At 49.0% G+C, this 26439-nt stretch overlaps 1 protein-coding gene across 1 annotated transcript; it reads right to left on the reverse strand.

Annotated features, from left to right (window-relative positions):
- Positions 1 to 987: 987 nt before the first annotated feature.
- On the reverse strand, positions 988 to 3552 carry CRYAA (crystallin alpha A; the record flags this gene model as incomplete). The annotated part of the gene is made up of 3 exons (XM_082334542.1): positions 3355 to 3552; positions 2276 to 2398; positions 988 to 1197 (listed from the first exon to the last, which is right to left on the reverse strand). Exons 1-3 carry the CDS (start codon positions 3541 to 3543, stop codon positions 988 to 990), a joined length of 522 nt encoding a protein of 173 aa, XP_082190668.1. The 5' UTR covers positions 3544 to 3552.
- Between the last annotated feature and the right edge of the window lie 22887 nt (positions 3553 to 26439).

A 26439-nucleotide genomic window follows, 5' to 3' on the forward strand; every position in this document is an offset into this window, starting at 1 on the left:
GGATAACAGGAACATGAAAGAAAGGGCAAGTCACGGAAAGCACGTCCTCCAGGCACTGTTAGGCACCACGCTAACCTTTCAACTTCAAAAGCCTTAGAAAGGAACAAATGAAACCCCCAAAGCCAATTGCGTGTTTCCTATATCTCTTTATTGACCGCCACTGACCGCATTCTCAGGTTGAGTGCCAGATACCAGTGGAAGAGGTGGAGCTACCCCAGAATTACAGCGAGAGCAAGGGAGACGGTGTGTTACGCACAGGCTGGGGAGAGCTGGCTGGGGATGTGAAGCCTCTGCACAGCGGTGAGCCCCCCTCTCTCCCCCAAGGGCCTACTAAGACAGTGGAAAGACGAGTGCTTGTCCTTGTGTCAGTTGTCCCTAAGGGAAACGACAGGGTAGTGGTGTGAACAGATACACTTAAACACTTGGCTGAAAAAAAATATACGTTGCAACCCCCGAAGGTAAGACGTTATTATTTCTCCTGCGGTTGCAAGGAACTCGTGGCATGTTCATCACACGTACGCAGGATCTCAGGTGTGGGGCTTGGCTCTGTTGCTTTTTTTTAAAGAGTAACCAGTTTAACTCTGTGTGGGGTAGAGCAAGTCTGCAGGTCTTTCCCCCTGCTCCAAGCCTCATCTCAAGAGTTGGTGCACCAGGAGCCAGTGTTACTTGTGCACTCCCTCCTACCTGATGGTGGTTACGGACTACGGCACCGGACGAAGACCCTTTCAGCAAGTACAACAGCGAGGCAGCACGTGCCATCCATGCCATCCCCACAGCACAGCTCCCAGGTTTAAGCTTCGAAGTCCACCAGCCGCTCACCCAGCCCCTCGTCCCATCCAAGGGAAAGGGAAAAAAAGAAAGTAGCAAAGGGGGGGAAGGGGGGAGAACCAACAAAATAAACCCCTCTATTCACTGATATCTATGCAATGGCTCTGGGAATGAGACCTGCAGACGGTGGCAGCCTGCATACCGCAGCGGCAGGCGGGCTTAGGAGGAAGGCGCAGAGGTGGGCTTCTCCTCCCGGGACACGGGGATGGGCCTCTCGCTTTGGCTGGCGTCCATGTTGGAGGGGACCTTGGGGCCTGAGAAGGTCAGCATGCCGTCGTTGGACAGGGAGCAGGTGATAGCAGCCTGGTCCACGTTGGTGGGCAGGCGGTACCGGCGGTGAAATTCGCGGGAGATGTAGCCGTGGTCGTCCTGAGAGGCAGTGGGGAAAGGGGGGGAAGGCCCATCAGAAACTCCCCGGCACCACGCCACGCATCCCTCTGCCCGACCCCACAGCTCTGTCGGAGGGGGGTCCACATTCCCCCTGCTTATCGTGATGCTGTACTGCCGGTATCGCCAGGCACATCTCTGCTTTTCATCTATTTTACGGGTTTGTAGGGACAGGTGTCCCCCCCTGAAGCTGCAAGAGCTGAGCAGAGCAGCAGGGTGTGATTTTGGCCATATTATAGGTTGGGATCCGATTTGGACGAGGGCCCTGCCACGGCCTCTGATTTGAAAGGATGCTTGGAGAGAAAGTCTGGGGTTCTGCAAAGGTAAAAGCAATGCACATGCGTGTGCCCATGTATTTCCTTACTAGGCAGCAATGCTGTGTCAGCCAAAGTACACAATCCTGGCCCCTTTTTTTTTTTGGCCAAAAGAATGAGAAATGCAATTTTTTTTTAAGTCATCCGTGAAAACGGCTGCTCTCTTCCTCTGGAAAAAATAACTATATTAAAAAATACATACTGTTTCCAGGCTAGAGCTTTGTCTGGCCAAAAAAGTGTATGAGAAGAATTAAATCCCTGCTGGTATAATTCACTTTTCGACCCCCACAGATATTTCCATGACATACGTGTTAAAAGTTTCCAAGCCTGAGGCACTCGGTTGTTTTTCTTTTGTTTTGTTTGCTCTTGCTTTTCTCTCCCAGATCAGCATATGAAAACTCTGTTTTCACTAATGATTCTGGCTTATGAAAACTCAGCCATGCTTCGGCAGCACCAGATGATGTTCTTTGTCTGGTCCAGTGTTATTAGTGAACAATGGACATCGTCATCTGATGGTAATGGAAGATGATGATTGAAAATAAACAAAAGAGGGGTGGATTAGCTCATTATTGTCAGATATCAGGTTGGGCCTCTATGGGAACGGGCCATGCCAATAATGACAATCGATAAATAACTCCTTCTTCTGATATATTCTCTTTTTTTTCCTTCAGTTGAGGACTGTTGGAAAAAAAGAAAACAGAGCTCGACTCCCCAGTTGCTCCACCATCACTGTCACTTCCACTTACCTGTCTTTCGCTGTGCTTGCCATGGATTTCCACAAAGTCATCGATAATCTTCACACTCAGGTCTTCAGGAGAGAAGTGTTTTACATCCAGCATGATTGTAAACTTGTCCCGGTCAGACCTCACCTGAAACGAACATTGTTAGACAGTGAGACCCGAGCTCTAAGCACGCAGGCAGCGCCAGTGCCGTGGCAGCTTAAAAGCCGGAGAAGGGGCAGTCTGGTGGGAGCACGGTTTCTCACTCTGTGACTACGGGCCTCAGCGGGGGTCTTCTTCCCATCGTGGGGACCCAGGGACACTGGGAGGCCGTGGCAGGCATCGGCGCCATTGCTACTGCTCTGGGGAGAGGCATCATTTCTCGCTGCTATTCTCATGCCGGGGACCCCTTTGCACTCAGCAATCTACCAGATGCACTGGGCATTTGTACTCAGCAGCGAGAGGGGATGGAAACCAGTGTAATATTCTCTGATAGCACACGTTTCGTCCTTTCAGTGATTTATGGTCTCTTTGCGGTCTTAGCTCTGGGAAGAAACCAGTAAGAGAGGGCTAGAGAAAGCACCAGTCCCTGAGCTTTGGACCACAGCCCCTGAGGCTATGCGCTCCTCCTACACGCTGCCTTCAGAGAATTGCTCCTGGGTCATTCAGCGTGGGCTTGCAAAAACCACCGAGCTCCTGAGGCAGAGGAGGGGGCCGGAGGAAGCTCCCGCTTGCTGGGGTCCTCTGTCACACCGAGCTGCCCTCATGGGCACTTACTTCAGGAGCAACCTAGGTCTTCCCTCCCCATACAGCCGGTGGGCGTGAAGGCAGCAAAGGCAGCCTTTTACGTGTTGGAAACAACCTTCAGGAGCGAAAATGGTTTCCATTTCTCAAAGGGAAGCCTTCTCCCCAGCGAGGGTTTCCCTCCATGCTCAAGAAGGGGCGGGCTGCGCTTGGTGGTGGGCCAGAGGTCCTCCTCGCCCCCTCGTACCCCAGCGTGGGGCTACAGTCACCGGCCCCCACCGGTGAGCCACGGGTGCGGAGGAGCAGGCAGAGGTGTAAGGAGGGAGAGGAAGGAAAAGGAGAGGAAGCCAAAGGGCCCTTACCTCTGAAATGCCTGACTCCAGCACGCTGCGGAAGAGGGACTGCCTGTAGTAGGGGCTGATAGTGGAAGAGAACAAAGGCAGGAGATCATACTCAAGGAGACCCTCTCCAAAAAATTGGTCGAACAAACGGCTTGGAATGAGGGGTGCCAGAGCACGCTTGAACCAGGGGTGCTGGATGGTAATGTCCATGCTTGCTGCTGCTGCGACCTGTGGCTGCAAGGGGAGAGCGGTGGGGACAGTGCAGCCGCTGGGGAGAGAGCGATGCCTTGGCTGGACTGCGCAGTGCAGCCCCAGGGAAGCTCCCCCTATATATACCGGTCTTGCAGAATGAAGGCATTAGTGGGATTTCTCTGGAAAGACATGATCTCATGATGGAGGCAACGTGGTCAGCAGAAATGCGGAGACTGACCTGGAAATGACAGTCTGGTTGGAATCAGCGCCAGATCTCCCGGAGGGGCGATGCCAGGCATCAGGCTGTGAGACACGGGGTGCCCAGGGGTACTGACAGGTCCTCTGTGGGATCAAGCAGGCTAAACAGGACACCCTGGTGGGTGTCTCAAGGATGCTTGTGAAGGAGGTCTGCTCTGTGGGTCTTTGTAACCCGCCCTTGGCTTTTCATTAATTTGCTTCTGTTTCTGCCCCTCCTTGAAACAGAGACACAAAGTCTCTTCCAAATAAACGAAACAGCTTTCTTCCAAGTGAGGAAAAAGGGTTTGATTCAGGTTGAAGAAAGGGAAACTTTTTTTGTGACATTCTACAAAGGTTCTCCACCACTTGAGAGGGGCCTGACACCCCTGGCGCGGGGATCCTGGCAGGGCTGGCAGGGAAGCAGGACTAACGCATGATGCAGAGCATGAACATGGGTTTGACAAAACAGAAACTTTTAACAAACAAATACTTTGCCAAAAGGAAGAAAGAAAAATAAGTTTGGTCACCAACTGTAACAGCAGTCCCAAAGCTGCTCTTGAGAGTGTCCTTGGTTTGATTTAGGAGTGTTGTGGGAGATTCATTTATCTCCCGGTGTCATGACACAGATCCTGCTTAACATGCATTTCTGGTTACAGCTGTTTTGCATTTCTGTTTCACTTAAAGCCACCTTTAAGGGGTAGTCCACCATCCTGGATGCACCAGGGAAGGGGGATGTGGACAGCCCACTGCAGGAGCAGCAAGCTCTGCCAGAGACCTGATGTGAGCGGGTGGCGAAAGGGTGGCGAAAGGGCGGGAAGGCTGCCTGGCTCCACAGCAAGGCTCGGCACGAGGCCACGGCGACAGCCAAAACCCCATTTCCACTGGAGCCAGTGATGTAGGGACTGCATCCTAGGGGCCCTCTGGAGAGCATAAGAACCTACGTCAGGGGTCTTGTGTGTCTTAGCACCTTTCACAGTCGGTGGAGAGCGAGGGAGAGAGAGGAGAGGGCACCTCCAAAAGGTATTTCATTGCTGAGGGGCTGAATCATCCTCTCATGGTACCAGGGACTAAAGAAACCGAGGGTGGCTGAGATCCTGGCATCAGTGCTTTGGGAGAAATGGGATCAATCCAGGCCAGAGGAGCTAAATTCAGAAAAGCACTGAGGCAAAGTGACATTCAGCTGAGCATCGCCAGGCATCTAGGCGCCACATGGTCTTGGAAAGTCCTTGGTCTTGACTCCACACGTGACCCCTCCCCATGCAGTGCACAGAGGCAGGCAAGGAAAAGTGGGAACCAGAAGACCCTGTTACAGAGGCTTTCCTTCATGGAAAGTAAAGCGTTGAGCAGAAAAACACGCAAAATGGCGGTAGAAACCACTAAGAAGAAAGACAAGAGTTTAGGTTCAACCTCACCTAGTTCCAGGAAGAAAACGCCCTGTGGTCTGGCCATGGCTCTCGGGCACGAGGGCTTTTCTAAAATCAGGTGCCAAAATGAGATCAATCCCTCCTCAAGACACAGAGGAAGAAAACACAATGGATGGACCTAACCTCCCCTTCAGTCCCATTGCCCCAAATCTGTCGTTTTGCTTGAGAAAATGAAGGGAAAGCAAATAAGAGTCATAAAGCGCTACCAAGATTTTTCTTCAAGAGCTCTATGAGATTTGGATCTTTGCCCCAGGAGAGAAGAAAATCTCTCCTCAGCCACCCAGTACCAGGGACCTGCTAGCCTGTATTCAACCAAATGGCAGCAGTGACCTGATATATGCCGAATGAAAGAAGAGATACAGGAACAGGTTCAAATCCCAAGCCACTCCATGGAACACACAAAGCAAATTATTTATTTGGCTGGTAGAGGAGCAGGTAGGAACTGTGCCCTGACACAGAAAGAGAGACAGATTTTGGGGTCTGACATACCATTTGGGCCCCAGCCATGCGTAAGGGGTGGATGCAATCCCTGCAGTCTGTTGGGAACATCCCCTTTGTGTTTCTCAAACCAGGGGTTATACCGGGAGCACAGGGAGCAACGCACACAATGGCAGGCTCTTCTCTGAGCATCTTGCAGTCCTTAAGAAACTACCAAACCCTTGAGCTCTGACCTCCAGCATGTTCCCCATGCAGGAACGGGGGTGGATTGTCAGGGTGGGGAGGAAGAAGGGTTCAGTGGGATGATGGGAATGGGCTGTTGAGAGAAAAATGACAAATATGTCTTCACCTAAATTTCATCTAAAATTACAAATATTACCACACATTCAAATACCTGAAAAGTGGCAGCGAACTTTATGGTTTTATGTCTTTAGTTTCTTCTGGAACCACATTTTCATGGCTCTCCCTAGAATTAATCATATCCATTTTGTCTCTGATGGACATTTTTGTCTTTTATGGGCAAAATATTTCACTGAAATATAAATTTCATTTACAGAAGTTTTTTTGCACTGCCTGCATGCCTCTGGGCAACAAGCAATCTCCTGAGACTCACCACATCTAACTTCCAACGGTCTAAAACTTCAGTGTCCAGTCCAAACCAGTTGTCCAGGCTCCCTGTCCAGTCAGTGGAGAGAGACAGATGCCTCCAGATGGCTCACATTATAATGTAGGTGGGTAGGAAAGGTGAAACGAGACATCTTTTAGCAGTGCCTACATCTCGACTGACTAAGGAGGGAGCCTGGACAGCTGCCTTAAGGGAGGCAATTCTTATTCCAACCTTCTACTGGACAAGCAGAGCTGGTGAGATGAATCCCATCCAGTGGGAATTCAGTATGGGAGGAGAAAGCAATCATTTTGCACCAGTTCAGGGGACCAGACTTCATCATTATCACCTACTGAGCAAAAGCAGTGAGATTTGTTGGTGTTCCTATAAAAAGAAGAAAAACTAGTGCATATGCTCATGAGTGCACCCAAAACCGGTGCATCAAAGGCAGGTTTTCCCAAAGCCTCACTGCAAATTTAGAATGCAAGTCAACTCGAAAGGTCTTCCAGTAGGAGCTGCTGTCTAGCTTACCTTTGAAAGAATCCCTTCCTAAACTATCATGTATAATTGCCAGCACATGAGACATTTAGCAAAGGATGTTGCCCAGGACAAGCTGCAGAAATCCTAGATTGTGTTTCTGAGTAAAGCAGACATCAGTGATCAAGCACAGCCCTTGCTCGTATTTAGCTGCTATTAGTTTGTCCGCATGACTGACCTTCAGCTGCCTGTTTCTAGGTGGGTCCAGCGCTGTTTCCAACCCCCATGCTAAGCTCTGTACAAGCCCAATGTGAAGAGAAAAGCAAGTATTTAAGTGGAGCGGTGACTGGTCAGGTGTAACTGTGAAGGGTTTGTATGCGATTCTGAAGTGCTAATATAACTGGCATTAGTGTTTCCAACTGGTGTGTTGCAGCCCCAGGAGAGCCAGGAAAGGCAATCTCTCTGCTCTGATCTGCATGTCCTCTCCACTCAAGTGGTCGCTGTTAACCTGCAGAGGGTGCAACTCTTCATACAGTTCTTATAAAAAACAGGAATGAGTTCCGGTACTTTTTCTTTCAAATAGACCTGTCAACCCAAAAAGGTACAACTGTACTCATTTAGATGGTCCTCTGCATTTAGATGTAAGCTGTTTAGTGACAATATAAGGGAGTGAATAATCTCTGCCAATATTTAATGATAAAATTGTTGCAGCATGCTAATCAAACAGTTTTCCCTTTGGAGGAACATTTCTATGAGGTACAAAAAGGAGTTAATGACAGCCACACAGAGCTAGGGCAGGCAATAATGTGATTTTGTTGCAAGTTTTCTTCCTACCAGTCTTGCTGTAGTGGAAAATACTACATAATGTGTGTGAGGGAGCTGGTGAGTGGGAAAAAAACGACCATGCTTTTCTTAATCTTACATAGACCTAGCTTTAGAAAGGATGCCAGAAGTCGGATAGAAGTCAGTATGCAAGCAGTCAAGCTAGAAGGGCAGGCTCACTAGGGAGCCAGCATTATCAGTTTTGGCTTGTGAGCTGCTAAGCACTTACTAAAAGCTCTCCCTAGAAATGAACACAGAGCATCTATTTCTTTCTCTTTAAGGGAAGAGTGCTTTCGTTAGAAGCCTAGTTTCCCATTCCTTAAACATATGCATGCCACCCAGCGCAGTGCCATGGTCAGGAGCTCCAAACCTTTCTACTATGTCTGACCTGGGATGCTGATGGAGGAAGGAGCAACTGATTATAACTGCAGTTACACTCATTTTTCTCTGCGCTCAACCCCCACGAAACACCACGGAAAGCACTAAAGTAGTGATTTCTGCCGAGTTTTGAATGCTGTTGATATCTTGCTAAACTTTGTAATGGATGGGAGGAGGTGAGGCCATGTTATCAGTGCCATTTGCACACCACGCTTAACTGTGGTTGGGGCTGCAGGGCTAACGCAATGGGAGGGCTGACATAAGAGAAGGCAGATGTTATATCCTTTTTTTATTAGATGAATAAGTGTTTCTTGTTAAAAGCAAAGAGAACACTTGAAAACCCCTCTTTGAGGATAGTTCATAGCAAGAAAGAAGCCAGTTAGCAGGAGGGTTGCTACATGCTGAGCACCTTTGAAAATCAGGCCATGTATTAAGAAGTTTAAATATAGATCTAGGAGCCTAACTTTCAGCAAGTGTATTGAAAAAAAAAAACCATACACACAACCTTGGCTTGCTTTTCTTTTAAAGAGAGATCAGCATGTCCCTAGAGAACTCTGCGAATCCCCACGTCTCCCAAACAGCCATCAGCTGCCCAGCTGGGAACAGGTGAGCTACCCTCTGCATCCCAGCAGCTTGGCTTCTTAAAGAGTGAGGGGCTAAGCCTGTCCTGGTGTAAGTCATCATAGCTCTCCCTTCCCTCGCCCCTGCAACTCTTGCTTGATGAATGGTCAACCCCTGTACCACAAGTTTTGCCTCAGGTGGTCCCCACTCTCGCTTACAATAGTTTTTGTCCCACAGGGACTGTGGTTGCAAAGTTGCTGAACACCGGAGCCAGGGAGAGGGTGATCACAGAGGGGACAAGTTGTGGAGGTGACATTTCTAGTTTTCTATCTAAAAATAAATCTTTGCCCCACTGTTTTTAAGGCACAGTCCTCTGTTTTATTGCTGGCCTTTGGGATTCTTTTTCCACTCCAACATCTCCTTCCTCCCTATTTTAGAGGGATGGGGCGACTTTTATTTCCTGGCTTATAGCAATCCACAGTCAGATTTACTATTCAGCTGTATACTGGAAAAGTTAAATATCCACTCTCCTCATACAAAGGCTGATATTTATTTTATCTAAAGAATTTATATAATACCAACAGTCTGCCTTGGTGCAGCCAAAGAGGCTTAAAAAATTACTAGCAATCCCTTTTTTCCACCTCAGAGCCCACATCCTAAGCACTGAACAAATCCCATCAGTGTTTAGGGCACATAACATCATTGTTGTCAAATCAATGGTGAATTTACGTGCTGTTAATCCTTGGCATTTATTCAAACAAGCTCAGCAAGTTTTAGCAGCACAATGCATTTTATGTTTTCATCAATGGATTTACATAGGGAATGAGAGATGCTCTTTGCTTCCCAGTCTGCAGCGGCACGCCCAGAGAGTGGGAGATGCGAAGAGAGCGTCTAGCATGCCCAGAGAGCGGGAGAACGGGAACAGGAGCAGGTTTGGAAATTTACAGCTGCTAAGCAATGATGCTTCTCCCCATCTGTAGATCTCAGGGCACTTTCTAGAGGAGGTAAGTATCATCATGGTGACTGGGAACAAGTAAAATGACTTCTCACCCAGAAAGGCAGAGGTACAGTTTGAGCCCTTTTCACTCCCCTTGTCTTTTCTGTGAATAAAACCACCTCTCTTGCAACTCCACAGAGCTTGCTGCTGAGAGTCCCTCTGCCTTGCAACCAGATCTCATCTCCGTGAGCTTTCCATGGCCCCTCTTCCTGCAGTATCAAATATTCCCTTTGCTCTGGAAATTACACCCATTTTTTTCAGACCAGAGAATTTGAGAGTGTAGGGTTGTTTTGCAACATGATGTTTACTCATCTAAAGCAAATAATTATGCTAAGTGATGTAACAGTTTGAGGAATTAAAACCTTGACTATTTTTCAGAGGAAAGGAGAAATTATGTCCATTGTTTTTTTGGTATGAACCTCTACCAACTAACTAACTAATTAACTAAACAAGATATATCTTCAGATCGAGAACTCTTTTTTTTAAAAAAAAAAAAAAATCAAAACTTGCTATACGGTTCTTTGATTTTATAAAATAATTTTGTTTCTTCCAGTACTCTTGACAGTTTAGATGTGAGTTATTTCTGCATATTTCTGCATGGTCAACATGAACATTCTTGCATTGAGCAGATCATCTTACAGAGCCTATAGCAGAGCCATCCTATAGATTTTTTTCTCGAAAGGATCAATACCCAACCTTTGCACTGGGAAGGTATGGCATACAGGGACGAGCAGGGGTATCACAGGGAATGCTCTACCACGGATATTCACTCGACAAATAGGCAATGTGGAAGGCTTGGGAAGCAGATGAGACTAAGGGCAGTGTCTGGAGAGGGGGATAAAAGAGATTGTAGGAGGGGTTAGCCAGGAAGAAAAGTAGCTTTAGCTGCTGGTCCAGGGAAAGAGGGAAAATGAGCAGATGAAGCTGATGTAATGGGGAAGGAGAGGCAGGAGGAGGAGGTCTGGAGGACCACTGGAAGAAGACTGGAAGAGAAGAGATGATATCATGGAAGGAGGGTGGTCTGAGCAGGACAAACCAGTCCATAAAGGGCGTTCTGCAAACCCTGCAGCCACTTGGTAATACTGCAGTGAATCACACAGTCCTGGTTTGAGTCCACCTCTCACTGACTGAGCAGGGCTTGGAGGGAAAACACTAGAAACCAAAGCATGAATTGTTAAACCACCCAGGAAAGCTCTAAAAATTGCCTCATCACAGATGATGCTGCAGCAAACTCCTCACGTGCAGGTCTGAGAGTAGATGTAACCTGCACTGGGAATTAAGCTGTTTGTCCGTGCTAGAGGGACCATGGAGACTGACTCACAGAGAAGACGGGAGGTGGGCAGGTGTCAGATCTAAAAGGGACACTGATGAAAGTGCGTTTCGGCAGGCAAGTCATGTTATTTATTCAGGTTAGAGAGTGAGAGGCATTGAGAGACCTGTTGGTACTACAGAGGCTGAAACCAACACGATTCTCCACCAGGTACTGTGTGTACACAGGCTACCTGTATAATTAGGTTATTTAAACTAGATAACTTACTGCGATTGCACAATACAAACAGCATCCAGCTTCCACTGCAGGGAGCACGTCCTTTACCAGGCAACCACCGGGGTCAACCTCTCTGAACCTCCACCGGGTTCAGAAGTACCTGTGCCGCACCATAGGACCTGCAAATCTCCCTGTGCTGAGGAGAAACACAAAATAATCACAGCTTTCATCTGCCTTTCATCCAGCAGCCTAACCGAGAGCAAAAAAGCTAACTCTTGATGGGGTAACGATCCCCATTCCTTACGCCTGGATGCCAGACGAGTCTGTTACGGTGGCAGCGGTCTGGTGACTTGGAGAATTTATTTTTACAGTAGGTCGGTGATGGGAACCTTAGGAAAAAACATCACTTGGCAGAGAAACACCCTAATGAACCGTTTGCCTAAGCTGTTCCCAAATCCTCTTGCTGGGTTTATGTGCACTCATGTGAGGATGAGCATTAGTATGAGAGTGATGGAGGTGAGCGGCAAAAAGATTAGCGCGATAGGCTGGCGAACAAAATGCTGAGACCGGCTCTGCGTGCGTCACTGTGTGCACGCACTAACGACGCCAAGGTCCGCTATCAGCAGTTCTTCTCAGCTGTTACGCGCTGCAGGTTTATGGCTGCTTTGCATCACCGGAGGAGGGGAAGGAGTTGGTATGAGCCAGCGATCCCCTTGATGTCTCTTACGATCTTGCAAAGTAAATAGAGCACACAGGCCGGGGACTGGAGCATACTCCTGGGGAGAAGACCGCAAACTAAGGGATAATCAAGCTGAAGAGTTTCACATTTCGCAGACTTTAACCCATAGGAAAGCGTTACACTCAGGCACAGCAGATGGCAAGAGACTTCAGATAGTTGATGCAACACCAACAACCATGGCTCTGCTGTGTATAATTAAGGTTAAATGATAAAGATCATGGCAGCATCTCCAGTCTAAAACAACCCCTCTTTTCCCTTTCTTTTTTTTTTCTCTCCAGATGCTTTATGCATTTTGTCAAAAGGTCATAGGCGGGGGACCAAATATGGTGAGGGAAAACAAGCAAACAGAAAAATTCTCACTGCAGCTGTTGAGTAAAAGAAATAAAGGAATTTTGTATGTTACAGCTGGGAAGAGTGGTGCAGAGGAGGGGAGTTGCAGCTGCGGGTGCAAGAACAGGAGGGAAATTTAGAGCAATCATTTTTAAATGCAGAGCCCCAAATCTAAACTCACAGCATGTAAACACAAAAGTCCTTGCATAACATTGCTCACTTATGAGGGTGACACAACGACCCGTAGATCACAGAGGAGCTTTTCAGTGACCCACTGAGGATGCTCTCAGTTATAAAGGTTTAAGTAATGCACTTTATGAGCAGCTGTGGATGTAGGAGAGCAGTTCTGGAGGCTTCTAATAGCATTCGGGCAGAAGAGCAAATAAAAATTTGCACTAAGTTCTGTTGCCCTCTGCTTGGTGTTCTTTCTCCACCTACTGCATGACAAGAGGAATGCTCTACAGCCTCACTGAGCTACCTGAGAGTGATCCTCTTGTAGTGCTACGCACTGTTTTGCCGCTGACTGAGTGCATCCAATCTTCCTTTCTCACTCCAAAGTCTTGTCCGGCTCTGCCCTCTGACTCCCCAGTTCTATTCACTGGGATACCTCTGTGTATTTCTGTGCTGCTGAGTGATTAAAATCTTCTGTCAATGCTGTTCAGTCTTCCTCTGGTCCTGTGTTGCTTTACAGTCCTGTTCCATGGTACCTAAAAAGGTTGTTACTTCTAAAGAGCTGCTTGCTCTTCACAACACCCCAGCAAAAAGCAGGCCATCATCCTCTGAAGGGCATGAAGTTTTGACTGCTTTTATGGCCCTGTTGTGGCCATCCTCTTTCAGTGTCCCAGCCTATGCTGGAAGCTGGCTCCCACCCCAGGGATGACCTGAGGGTAAGAGGGATGAGAGAAAGAGGGCAGACACTAAATCTTCCCTCTGGTAACAAAATGTTGTCATGGGGGCTCCATCAGCTCTGCTCCTGTCTAGGATGGGCAGTACTTCCCAGCTAGGAAGGTCTTATCTGCAAGGAGGCATTCAGACATTGGTACTAATTACCCTGGAAGGGGAAAAAGGGGAACCAGGCACGACTGCGTTGGCTATAGTACTGGACCTGCTTACTGCCTACTGTGCTCCCCCCAGAAGAAGTGTAAAGAAAGCATTCACAGAGGTCAAAAGGATGTTTCCTGATGGGAAAAGCATTCCCAAGAGCCTCATAACTCAGCCTGGCACACAGCACCCTTCCCCCTGCTCTTCCAACCCACACCGCTAACACCAGTCATCACGCCAGTCCCTCTGCACTCTGCTCCTCCTCTCTTGCACTACCTTCTTCTGGAATTTGGGGGTTTCTTTTTTTTTTTCTGAAGACAAGAGTTTTAAGAGGCTGCAGCTGTGAATGGGACAGTCCTTAGCCACTGTGCACTGCTGCGGCTGTGCCACTTCATTTCAACCCCCTGCCCTCATCCAGGGGACTAGATTAGCTTGACCTGCAAGGATCCAGCTTGGTTGAATAAGCAAACAATCAGCAAAGAGAATACCTGCTGTAATCAACAAAAGCATGAAAAAAGATTGGTGTGTATCTTTGAGAAAATGAAGACAGCCTTCCTAAAAACCGCTCCCCTCCCTTTGGTTGTCCCAGAGCCTGAGAATTTCAGGCCATGTAAGTAAAAGTGCAGCCCTTGTAATGCCACGTAATGAATGTCTTCATACAAAGCAGAGGAGATGTTGCCCTGAAAAAAACTGCCCTTCTTCAGTTAATGTTATTGCAAGGGTTTTGATGTGGCCGCTCCATGACTTACTGCAGTTGGCAAGTGCTTTTTATCTCCATAAACTGTAATGCAGGCAATTTTTCCAGTGTGTTCACAGCATATCAGAAGCAATGTGCAGTCTTCAGTTGAGATCACAATGTGCTCTACATCCATTTAGCATCTATTCCCATAGGTTTCCACACTGCCAAGCTGGCTTTTCCTTTACAAAGCACTTGGGCAAAACATGCACTAGGGTCTGAAAATTTGCACAGCCCTGGAAGGGACTGAGCAGGGTCGTTGCTACCAATCCCAGTCACATGTAAAAGACATTTTCAAACCTCTGAAAAGCACCAACACCCAAACTGCCTACAAGATGACCTGAGTTAGCCAGGAATCTTATCCATCCCATCAGCTTGCTCCATCAACATTATTCTCTACATCAGGGACAGATGTAGGTGCTTGTTTTCAAATGAGCTTAGCTTTCATTTTCACCCTTAAACCAGGATCTGATTTTCAAAGTGTTCACCTTCCAGCTCATTCTGGGCCACAGACAACTAGATTTTCCCAAGCAGCCCCCAGGCAATGTGCCATATTCTTCTAATACCTGGCCTATTCTTCTAATACCTTGCACAGATAGGGAAGAGGAGGGAAGCGGTGTTATCAGCCAAACAAAAGAAGGTGCAAAGGAAAGAGCTGAGGTGTCACAGGTGCTGCTGCCCAGTTTCACACCTCTTTAGCTTACTATCATCCAGACAACAGTAGTCTTTGGAAGTAAACACTGTTTTTAACTTGCCCCTGCATGCTTACTTCTCAAGCTGAGTACATTTTCCTGGTCCAAACAGCAAAGCTAAACCCTTCCAACTGCAAAGGGAAGCTTGACTCCAGAGCAAAGCCATGTTATGTGACCCTCAGTCTAAAGGCCCTATGTTGTACAAAATCCAGAGCTGAAATGTGTAGCTTGAGCCCTCCTCGGCTCTCCAAGCACGGCTGCTGTATCCACGGCCAGGGAGGCTCCTGTTCTCCCGCATGTGGCATCTCCTGACCTTCACACCAAGTCCTCCGCTAGCCCAGAAGTGGCACACACGCCCCGTGCTACATCCAGCATCATGCCTTTGCATTGAGGGGCAGAGACGGGAGGGGACCTCGCTGCAGCCCTTCAGCTCTTCGTTGCTGCACGGACTTCTGCTGTGTGCAGGCAAGGAGTGCGCTCCAGGGCAATGCCCCAGGGACTCGGTGCTGGAAGAGGGACTGGCACACCATCGGCCCCCTAATCAGAGAGCCATATTTGCAAGCCTGCTCCACCCCCACCCAGTGATACGTGCTGGAGATGGCGCTCTGTGCTCGACGGGTCGCAGTTAGCGACAGACTGAGGACGGGGAATCACCAGGAAAAATGAACTGAGCAGCAATTTCTTTTTCTTCCCCAACCTTTAGCTGGACTGTAGGAGTGCTCAGGACCAGACACACAGTATCTACCACATCAAAACAGCGTGAAGAATGACAGCTGTATGATTTGACCTTGTTAATCCAGCTATTTAGCAGAATGTGTAAGTCAACAGCAGTTGTTAATGAGCCTGCATCAGTATACCTGCTCGATAACCAAGCACTGCTAACAGGACATTTTTTGCAGCTGTGACTTTAAAACCACTTTTGGTCTAGAAACACAGTATAGCAAAATTCCCATGACATTCCAGTGAAGACAACTGCTTAGGAAAGCAGTTTATATGGGGAAAAAACCAAGCAGGCTCTTTTGTAGGCATTGGCATACTGATTAAAGTGCCACGGATCTTGCCTTAGGGTGCTCATTGTAGCTGCCAATTTGTTGAGAGAGACAAAGGGCAGAGAGAGCATATGTGGAAAAGTGCACAGAAACAGGCTTAGATGGGTATCTGCTGCCGGTCAGCCATTGCAAAGATGGAAGTGGTCCATTTTAATGACTGTTACAAAGGTAGACCAGCAATCCCTCTTCGTGTTGTGCAGATGCCTCCCTCAACATCCATTTCAAGGTGGCGAACTCCCCGATTACACACCACAAATGTCACTTGCTTCAAAAGAACTTTTTTCACACCGTTCTTTCAAAACTGTAGCAAGTGCATGCACTTCTTGGGCCAACAATTCAGCCATTTTCAAATACTTTCAAATGTCCCATGTCAGTTCAGGTTACAGCCCGCCACTTTCAACCTTTGGATAATAAACTCTTCCGTAGAGGTGTGTCAGGCCCACGGAGGAGTCCCAGGCAGAGCCAAGGAGTCAGGCGGAGCCTGGGAGACCCCTGTTGCAGGCTCCCTCCAATCTAAGAGCACCTTCAAGTATGAGCAGTAATTTTATCTCTTGTTAAGGAGAGTAAAGGAATACAATTCAGGCCTATTTTTTTGTGATAGACGAGACCTGGAAAATGACTGGGACCTGTGAGACCAGCTCATTGAGACGGCAATGCCATGGCTGGAAAGTCTCGTGATGGCTGCAGCGTGCTCCCGGCCCACCCTTGCAGTCTCTCGGAGATCAGGTGCCTGCAGGCTGGGAGCTGGGGGGGAGCGAGGCGTGGGTGGCTGAGGCGAGGGACCCCCAGGTCCCTTTGCAGCTGCCAGCCCACTGCCAGCAGCTGCCCGGGCTCCTCCGCTGGGTCCACAGGGAGGCTTTTAGCCGTTCAATCCAACAAGAGGCAATATGGGCTAGAGAAGTGAAATTGGCAGCATACATCTGAGCCTGATGAGTGCCAGGGGCTACAGGAAAGCTGTTCCAAGTGACAGGAGGTGCAATGGTAAAAAACCTTTCAGCAGCACTGGTGAAGGGACAGGGGAGGCTCTTTAATTTAGGATCAGCTAAATGCCTGAGTAGCCTCCTGCCAGTTGCTGAGCTACTGAGCTATGCTGTGGCTTCAGCTGCCCTGTCCTAGCAGAGCTCAGGGTCCCTCTTCATGACACTGTCACCTTCCAGCTCTCTCGCTACCTCATACCAACAAAGTTAGCAGAAACTAATGCTCCCGGTGGGGTTGTTTTAAACAGATTTTACTCTTGTGGGAAAATAGTTGTCTAGTATTACTCCAGTATTCAGTATTGCTCAGCTCTGAAAACTAACTCTAAAACGGAGCTCCTGAGAAACTCCCTTTGTCTTTTGCTAATCCAGATGAGGAAGGTAGGTCCTTTCCAGGACCCTGGTTGTGCTACACCCAAAGGACATTTCAACAGCCATCCAGTGTTGCGTAGGTTTCCTGCAGCAGATTTACACCCCTAATGTTATTTACTGAGCTAGTGTTATTTCAGCTAGAGCTGCTTTACAGTGCTAAAACTAGCACTGCAAATACTATCGATCTTGGCCCTTGCTTTGAAAAAAAAACAGTTCTGCTGGATGTCGTGAAAGTGAACATTTATTTCTTGCTAAGCTCCAGGGAAATGCTTTAAGATAGCAAATAATTTAGCAGTAACAATACTGTCCTTTTTTTCTAAGCCTTATCAGTTCCTTAGTCAGGTGGTAGCAAAGAAGTCTGTTGTTGCAGTTACTGCCCTGAAATTAAGGGCTAAAACAACAACGAGAAGAATTCACACGAGGCAACACAGCTCTTCAGCTGCGTCAAAGCCAGCAGCTTTGATGCTTGTGCTTTCACAGGACTAACTAAACAGATCGATTAGATCTGCATCAGCCATTCTGCAAGTCATAATTCGAAAATAATATTTTCACAGGATTTGAGCTTCTTGCTTTGAAAATAAGCAGCTTGGCTTTGGGTAAAATTTTCCAAGGCACCTATGTGATGCAGAGAACAGAGCCTGATTCCAGCATGGGTCAGCAAACCCGTGGCAGCTTACCTGGCCTCTGAAGGGCAACAGCAGCAGTGGAGAAATGATAGCTTGGGCTTGGGCTTGGGCTTCACCTCACGCTACCCGCAGAGCCTGCTTGCTGGCAGGTTTCTACTGCAATTGCTTTTGCAGAGTGAATCTCCTCCTTGGCCTCTTTACCTGTGGCAACTAAGGCTCTCTGACAAAGGCCAGAAATGCAGTCCCACGTGCAGGTTTATCTGCTGTCCATGTTATGTACCTGTGCGTTCACACTGCACAGGGACAGCCTGACCGGGGCTGGCCCCCACCTCTTGCCCATCTTGGGGAACGATTTGTGTGAAGGCAGGATGAGCACAGCACCCCACAATGCGGACACCTGGACAGTGCAGCTGTGCAGGGCAGAGCAAACCCCTGTGAGCTGAGCAAAACCCGGTGGCAAAACCGCAGCCTCCCTTGCCCAGCTCTGGCCCCCTGGGGAAGTGAGAGGGGTTGCAAGCAGGCTCCATTGCAGCCCACTGGCCTCCAGAGGGGCTGTCTGCTGCCACAGGACTCTGCAGGGAGCCGGGAAAGCAGAGCTCACATGCCACAGCCTCCTTAGGCCAGGTGCACCGCAGAAGGCAAGGGGCTCCTGTTTTCCTCCCATGAGCTCCTGAGGCATCACGTACCCATCCCCTCTCATGGCCTCCCTGCAACCGTCCTGCTCCTCTCTCTGCACCAGGAGTCTCCCCAGAAATGTCACCTCACAACTCCAGCTGGTCTGGTAACCCTTTCCTAAGTGCTCCCATGCCAGTATAAGGACAGGCAGCCTTTCCCAAGTTATACCCCCCGCTCCCCCAAAGCGGATCCCACATCGAAGTGCCCTCACAGGCATCTTCTGTACCCCCAAGATCTCCACGCCTCCCAAATGATACGTCAGGCTCCCCTAACATCACCCAGCATCTATGTACTCAGGTAAGCGCAGGCGGCACAACCCATGGCGCCTTGTTTCACAGGCCAGCAGAGAGCTCCCCCGTGGAGAGCACATTGCCGGGGGCTCCCTGCTGCTCAGAGAGGGTCCCCGGGGAGGACAGGGCAGCAGCACCCGTGCGGCAGCCACATCAGGGAGAGGCCACGCTGCAGAAAAGGGAAAGGCAGACTCCAAAGGAGCGAACTGCATGCTTAACGTGCCAATACTGGGGCAGCTCTGGTCTCCTGCCCAGGCTGCTGGGGCTCACAGGAGGGGAACCGGGGCCCACCACGTTGTTGAAGTGACTCTCCTGCTTCTGGAGCACAGGGATCACTTGCCACCCGGCGCTGGGCCTTGCGACGTGCTCTGCTGGCCTCCTGACGCCCATCCCAAGCGCCTCATGCTGTCAGCAGGGTCACCGTGGGAAACACTGCCCTGGATTACGTCCAGCTCAATTTCTGCCAACGATTTGTAGCAATGCGTTGGGTGAGCCCTTCTAGCTGAAGGCCACCGGAGGGAGCCCCAGCAAAGCAAATGAAGGCTCACAGGAGCTTCTGCATCCATCATTTAGAGCAGTGGCTTTCACCCGGTCATCCCCAGGCCCTTTGGCGTCAGGGGATTATTTCGTGGGGGGGGTCATGGAAAGCAAACCGAGAACGGCACGTCTGCTGTCAGGAGGTGCCCATCACTGCACGTCAGTCTGCTTCTTTACTGGACCACAGGGCATGGTGATGCAGAAAAGCTCTAGAGCCCCCACTGAGTACGTGTGCCACAAGGTAATGGGAACACTCTGTTCACCTGCGCTTCTTACCCACATCTGGCCCAGGAGAACTCCTGACAGATTTGGTAGGAGGTTTGCCTGACACAAGGAAGCAGCAAGAAGCTTGTTGTAGGTGTACTGTGCCTTGCCTTTCTGTAGGCTGTTATGACTGGGTTCTTTTCCTAAACAAAACATCTTCTGTAAATGTATTTCAGGATAAATCTGGCACGTTCCCTTTTTTGTGAACGTGGAGCTGTGAGCAGAGTTCAACTGCAGACAGCAAAGGGAATGTGCAGGAAGTTCCCCCCCACCTACAACAGCTTGCTCTGATATTCCTGCTCCAGTTCACTGGCAGAAATACCTGCTATTTTTAGGTCTAATATTTGCTGATAAAAAAGCTCCACTGTAAGGGTACAGTCCCATGACAGGCTTGAGCTGAACAACTTTGCTGCTACAGAAAGGGAGAAACCTTACGCTCTGTCTTCCTCCTTCTACCCTGCTTTCCCTCCCGCCTTGTGCTCCCATCTGTGCAATGCAGCCTCATTTCCCCATGCAAATTCTGATTGCAAGATAAAATGATTCAGCTTATTAACCCAGCCATTTGAGCAAGTTCAATCCACTTACCATGCATTTAAGCAAGTATGCAGGTGGAACAAAATAAGCACTGGGAGGGATGGAGGGAAACCTGCCCCTTACACCGTGGCTGAGCTAATGTTAGCTAAGCTCCTGCTGTATCAGGAAACCATAACCAAATGAAGCCAGCTGGAGCCAGGCTGAAAACAAACAAAATGATGCAATAGGGACAGCAGATCTGCAAGCTGCTTTCGGGAGGACAGCATATGCAAAGAACTCGCATGGGCTCAAGGGGCACCTAGACAAGTCCTTGGAGGAGAGATATAATAAGGGGTACTAAACTGATGAACCACTAAAGGCTCAGGAGGTTCCCTGAGCTGAAAAACGTTGGAGGCTGGGAGCATACCTGGGGAGACAGGGCAGCTTATTTATGCATACCCTGCTCTTCCTCTCTCTCAGAGATATGCCTTTTCTTTCGCCAGGCACACACCCACCCACGAGCTATCTGCTGCCTCCTGCCAGAAGGCACCGCGTCCTCCTCCAGACAGGGAAGGGATTCTCAACGTTTCCAATGCAGACTGACCCATCCCTCCTGATAACCACGCAGCCACAGAAGAGCCTGCACCAGCCTGTGCGCCACCACCACGCTGTGACAGCTGCCGGCAGGAGGACCTGCAGATGTTTCACCGCTGCCTGCTGGCACCTCTGTGCACGCAGTCACCCGCACTGAGCTGGAAGCAGCCTCTGAACACGTGTGAATCAGTCCCCGTAGCCTTATCAGCAAGCTCCTGCTGCAACACCCAGCGCCTCACCCCGGGGGACTGCTTCCAACTGCCAGGCCGCTGGGAGGGCCCCGGTGCTCCAGCCAAGGCCAGATCGGACAACTGTTGGGTTGGCCTCCCCACCACAAAACACAGCAGTGTGACTGTCGGGGGTCCCTCCAAATTTGCCAAGGTTTCCACCAAACTCTCCTTTCGCTGCCTTGCTGTCCTGTCAGTCCTCTGACTGCCGCAAAGTACCTGGGGGCAGCAAGCAAGGAATACCTGGAGAAGTTTTCCAAGAGTACTCAGAGGGGTCCAGAGAGATCAGCTTTTCCCACAAAATGCTCTATCCATACTGCCCAGGACAGCACAGAGAGGAATGTCCCTCAAAGGAGCAACTGGATTTGCTCATCAGATGGACTTTGATTACCTTCCAGTCAATCCTTTTGGCCCTTGGGGCATGCGACAGGGGCGAGGTAGATCATGGACAGTCCTGGGGCAGCACTTCACAAGGCTGAGAAAAGAAGTCTGAGACAGGAGAGCCAGGATTACACTCACAGGGACAGGCACTGAGAGTGGAAGAAAAAAGGCTTTTCTCCTCCTTTTTCTGGGGAACAACAGGGATGCCATCCCCCCACAGGCTAGCACACATCATGAACAAAACTTGAATCCCTGCCTAGCAAGGAGGGCTAGAGGGCTATGGCAAAAGAAAACAAGGAGAAATCAAGTAATTTGCCCCCAAATAAGGAGAGTGTAAACAATGGGGTGCAAAAAATCAAGCCTCAAAAAGTGGTCCTGGAGGAGCCAGAAGTGAGGCTGCAGCCTCGGGCACTGGGCATGCCTGCATGCTGAGGTCTCCCTCTTGGCATGAATGAGGGGGGGCCACAAACACACCAGTGCCCACCACTGCATGCAAAATGTTCCCCCTTCTGCCCCCCGGCCCGTGGGACCAGGTCTGCGCCCCTTGCCGGGGTGCTTCACTCTCTCTGCCAGCTGAGAGGTCCCACCACTTTGTGTGCAAGCGAGGAGACGGAGTGAGTGCAGCGTGAGTGTGGAGAGATGCCTTCACACCGCCATTTGGAGGTGGAGGGGCTGGATGTGAGACCTCCCTCCCTGTGAGCCTGGGCTTGGTGAACCTTCTGTTGGAACCACCAAGGCTGTTCCTAAATTCTCATCCTGACTCCAAACGTCTCCTGTCCATCTTGCTGTTGGGAAAATTACCCGATTTCTATGCCTCCTCTGTAAAGGGGGGAGGATGGCATTTTTGTCTAGCTGGTAAGCTCCTCTGGGCAGGGAGAGAGGGTCCTTTATATAAAGGAACCAGCAAATGAGGATCTTGACCTCAGACCGCACAGCAGCTTGCCAGACCAAAGTGCTAAACACAAGATCAAATAATGCGTTGAACTTAAAAATCCTGCAGCTTTATTAATTTTCCTGTTTTTCAATTGTAAGGCACTCTCTAAGAGCAACAGTTAACAAATCAGCAGTGCTCCTAATCACGGCTTGGATCTCAAAAACTCTCCAAGGAAAAGTTTCCATAAGACACCCAAGTCTCTCATCCATGCTCTGCAGTCTCTGCACCATTGCTTCTCCAATACTGTTCTTCGGCTCAGTATTTCCTCTCCTCTTCCTTGCCATTCATCCTACCTACCCCACTGACTGCCCCTCAGACCAGACTAGTGAAATTTACCCTAACCCACAGCATCAAAGCAATGCCCTTCCACCACTGATGGTGATTAGCACTCAGCTGTGAGTGACCTGGAGGACTCAGAGAGGGTCCGTCCCCACACGCTCCGTGGCACGGTCCCTCATGCCCGCGTATGTGGCCCCAACGCGTGAAACAAAGCCACGGCTGGTTTGCACCAGACACGCTCCTCCCCCAGACCCATATGGCAACTATGCCTACGAAGACCTCACCCTTCTCGTGCTGTGCTGTGCAGCGTTCATTGGCGTTGCTATAGTTAAGGATCTTTGATAAGATCTGCTTATATAACCATGGTGATTAGCAAAGTATAGGCATGGAAGTAGATTAGATGAGATTACTAGCTACAGCTCTGTTCTAATGTACACGAGTTGCCTTCTCCGATTAATTTTTTGATGTTACATCTTGAATTGATTCTCTTTCCTCACACCTGTGCCTTGTTCCAAGAGCCGTCAAGCAGAGAGCTGGTAAAATTGTTCAAAGGGCTTGCTGGCTGTGGGTTACTCATTATCCCTACATACGCACTTTTAGCAAAATCCCTTTAACCTGAGAAACCAAGTCCTGTGCACTGGCCTGGAACTCCAGTACCTCTTTAATTAACACAGAGTTCTGGACACTGGCAAGAAGAAGGTGCTGTTTTCCCGTGAATGCATTAAGTGCTTTATGTACTGACCCCCGGGATGTGTTTCTGTGTTTGTTTTAATCTCTTTTTTCTATATCTAAGCATTGCAGCCTTTTGTTTCACAACCATTTTTTCTTCCCCTTTCCTCCTTGCTCTGCCTCTCTTAAAACCGGCTGCTTCCTTACTGCCTTATTTTTTTTTCCCCACCTCTTTATCTCCAAAGCAAATCTGGGTGGCACCATTTTCTCCTCACCATGTGTTAGTTGGTGTCCATTGATGACACTGGGCTTAAGAAGGCAGGCCAAAACAGAGGTGGGTTTGTGGCAGCATTTCACCCATTAGATCTAAGCAGGTTGGGGGCAGGGAGTAACCTGCAGTAAGTCACTAACCCGAACAACCCCATAGCAGTGCAGAGTATGTGGAAAGCCAGGGAACGCATCCAAGCTGTGTTTCCCTCTCCCAAGTCCTGCAAAAGTCCTTGTTTGGATTTGGGCAAAATAAAATATGCAATAACGAGTAGTTACATGGACTTCTGCCTTTGATTCCTGCTTTTCTCTGGAGGCCCTTTCCTTCATGTTTCCTTCACTTTTCCGGCTCCTGTCCTCCCTCCCACCTTTCTATCTGTGCTGTCAACATTAACTTCAAAGGGTCTTCTTCCCTCTCCTTCTCTTCTCACACTCCCTAGTTTATGTCCCAGATCCCCTTCTTTCTTCTAAGTGTGGCCCTGTATGCCAGGTGAAGCCACTTGAGGAAACTGAGAATATGGTTGCTAAGAAGGAGCCTTTTATCCTAACTGTGATGCATCCACGCGATGTTGCCTGCGGTGTCCGTAGGCTCTGTCCACGCCGCTGCTGCCCTTCCGTTAGGCAGATGCACTGCCGCATCTCTTTCCTCCAACAACGGTTCGGCTACATTGACGCGAGGGGAAGACATCCCACTTCTCAGATAATCAGTTGCAATACTGCTAACACCTCTAACGCAGATGAAATTCCGGCTCTTTGACACCGGATTAATTACAAGCTCATTGACATCTCATGAACTCACACACGAGAAGACATTTTGTTTCATGTCTCGATTCATTCTTAGATACCTACAGAAGGAAGAAACATGTGAAAAGACTGGCTGCTATTACTATGCAAAGCACAGATACCCTCCCCCTGACACACCACGGGTACCGTGCAGGCGCAGCACCCTCCCGCTCTGGCGTGTTGCGGTGCCGGTCTTGTCAGCACGTGCACGGCCAGGCTGAGCACAGGAGGGAAATGGGACGCCGAAAGAGGCAGAGGGTTATAAAGTTCTGGTGGGGATGGACTCCGCTGTCCCCAGTCTAAGGGGCACCCCTGGTACAGAGGACTGCTGAGAAAATGAAGAGCAAGATAGGAGTGGGTTTATTTTCAATAGTGCCATGACATGTAAGGCATAGTCCTGGTTCTAGCACTACTGTCTCACAAGACCGAGAAAAGATATTACAAGTCAAGCACTCTCTACCCAGCCAACCACTACCAGCGCTGCACCGATTCCACAAGCCACAAAGCAGAACTCCATGCAATTTTCTCTTTCAGCTTGTAGTCTTAATGATTTATTTTAGGTATCTACTTTTGCTGGAGGCCTCATAAGATTTCTGCTTGTCAGGTATAAAAGGCGTATTTCCAACATGGGAGCAGCTGTTTCATTTTGTTTTCTAATAGCATCTCCAGGTCAAGTTACTTGTCTGTGAAACATGGATCCCAGGGTCAGCAGGCTTCAGCCCAACAACTGACTTACAGAGTGTCTAAGTTAAAACCATGCTCTGGAAAATGTTTCTTGCTCTCAGCAGCACACCACACACCATAAGCTAAAGCAAAGGGAAATCTAAAGCGAATGGGGTCTTTACAAGATAAGGAGTGAGAATCCAGTGCATTTCAAATAGTGAAAACAGATTTTAATTCCTTGGGAAAAACATATCTCAACATATTTTAGCTGAAGGCTTTAACAAAAACATTAAAGCAAAAATCAATGCCATTTTGTTCTGCTTATTATGTAAAGCATATACTCTGTGAACACACATTACAGGCTGCTTTCAGCGATGAATGAAAACCACCAGGAACTTCTACTTCGTCAGAGCTCACTGCAGGCCACAGCAGCTTTAGTTCCCTTGACGACTGGGGCTCGGTCAAGACTCACAGCAGGTTCCCATCAGGTGACTGAGCTGATGTAGCAGCAGGCTGCTGTTGAAAGGGGCTGTCCCGCTCTTTCATCACCCTCGCTCCAAGCTACAGCTGCAGCAGTCCCGATCTTCCCTCATGCTAGCTCTGGCACTGCTGAACTGCTCAGTGAGCCAGTTCCGTTCACTACGTGAGCAGGAAATCACTCTTTCATTTGCAGGGTTTGGCGTCTGCTGGTTTAGCGAGTTTAAACTGCAGTGGTAAGCCTAGGTGGGAGGCAGACCAACAGTGAGCAACTGAGGCAAAGAAAGTACATCCTCTAACACACGAGCCTTACTGGGCACATACGCTGCAAGGCGAAGCTAAGCAGCAGTACCTGTTCTCCGGTAACAAGATCTTCGCAGGCTTTGCCAGGGATTTCTGCTTCTAGCACCTGGATCACAATTGTGAATTCGAAGGGAAGTTGGGGAGTGCAGGAGGAAGGAGCGAAGGGAAGTTCATCTGTCTGTACGTGGCAGAAGTTCTAGGAGAAAGCTTTTGTCATCTCAGTAAGGAGCAGTGGAGAGCAGGTGAGCTTTACATCCCAAGAGTACGTACAGAAAGAAGATGGCAGGACATACAGTGGTGCCAAGAGGACTGTCCTTGTCCTGTGATGGGTCACATTGTCTTTGAATCAGCTCAAACCATCTGAAGAATTCCAGGGGGTGACATCGAAAGCAACTAGACTCCCTTCATTGGGTGTAACTATTGTCAAAGTAGTGAAACGTTACTAAAATTACCATCCCATTTTTAAAGTAGATGCATTTTAAAAAACTTTTGGAGTCAGACAGAAAAACATTCAGCTTACTTCCTCAGAACTGGACTTGCTGTTAAGTTTCAAATGTAGTGTGCTAGGGCACAATGCAGTGAGCACTTGTGCCTGCAAATAGTCCTATTGTCAGCAGAACTGCTACCTTGGACTTCCCGAGGGCAGACGTTGGCCTGTTCAGGAGCCTGGTTGACTGAGTCCCTTGGGAGGCAGTCCTGAAGAGCAGAGGAGTCCAGGAAGGCTGGACATTCTTCAAGAAGGAAATCTTGAAGGCACAGGAGCAGGCCATCCCCATGTGCCGGAATACAAGCCGTCAGGGGAGAAGACCGGCGTGGCTGAACAGAGAGCTTTGGCTGGAACTCAGGGAAAAAAGGAGAGTTTATGACCTTTGGAAGAAGGGGCAGGCCACTCAGGAGGACTACAAGGATGTCATGAGGTTATGCTGGGAGAAAATTAGAAGGGCCAAAGCCCAGCTGGAACTTAATCTGGCTACTGCTGTAAAAGACAATAAAAAGTGTTTCTACAAATACATTAGCAACAAAAGGAGGGCTAAGAGAATCTGTGCGGGGGGAAACATAGTGACAAAGGACGAGG

The sequence above is a fragment of the Platalea leucorodia genome (genome assembly GCF_965183815.1).
Source record: "Platalea leucorodia genome assembly, chromosome: 2".
NCBI lineage: Eukaryota > Metazoa > Chordata > Aves > Pelecaniformes > Threskiornithidae > Platalea > Platalea leucorodia.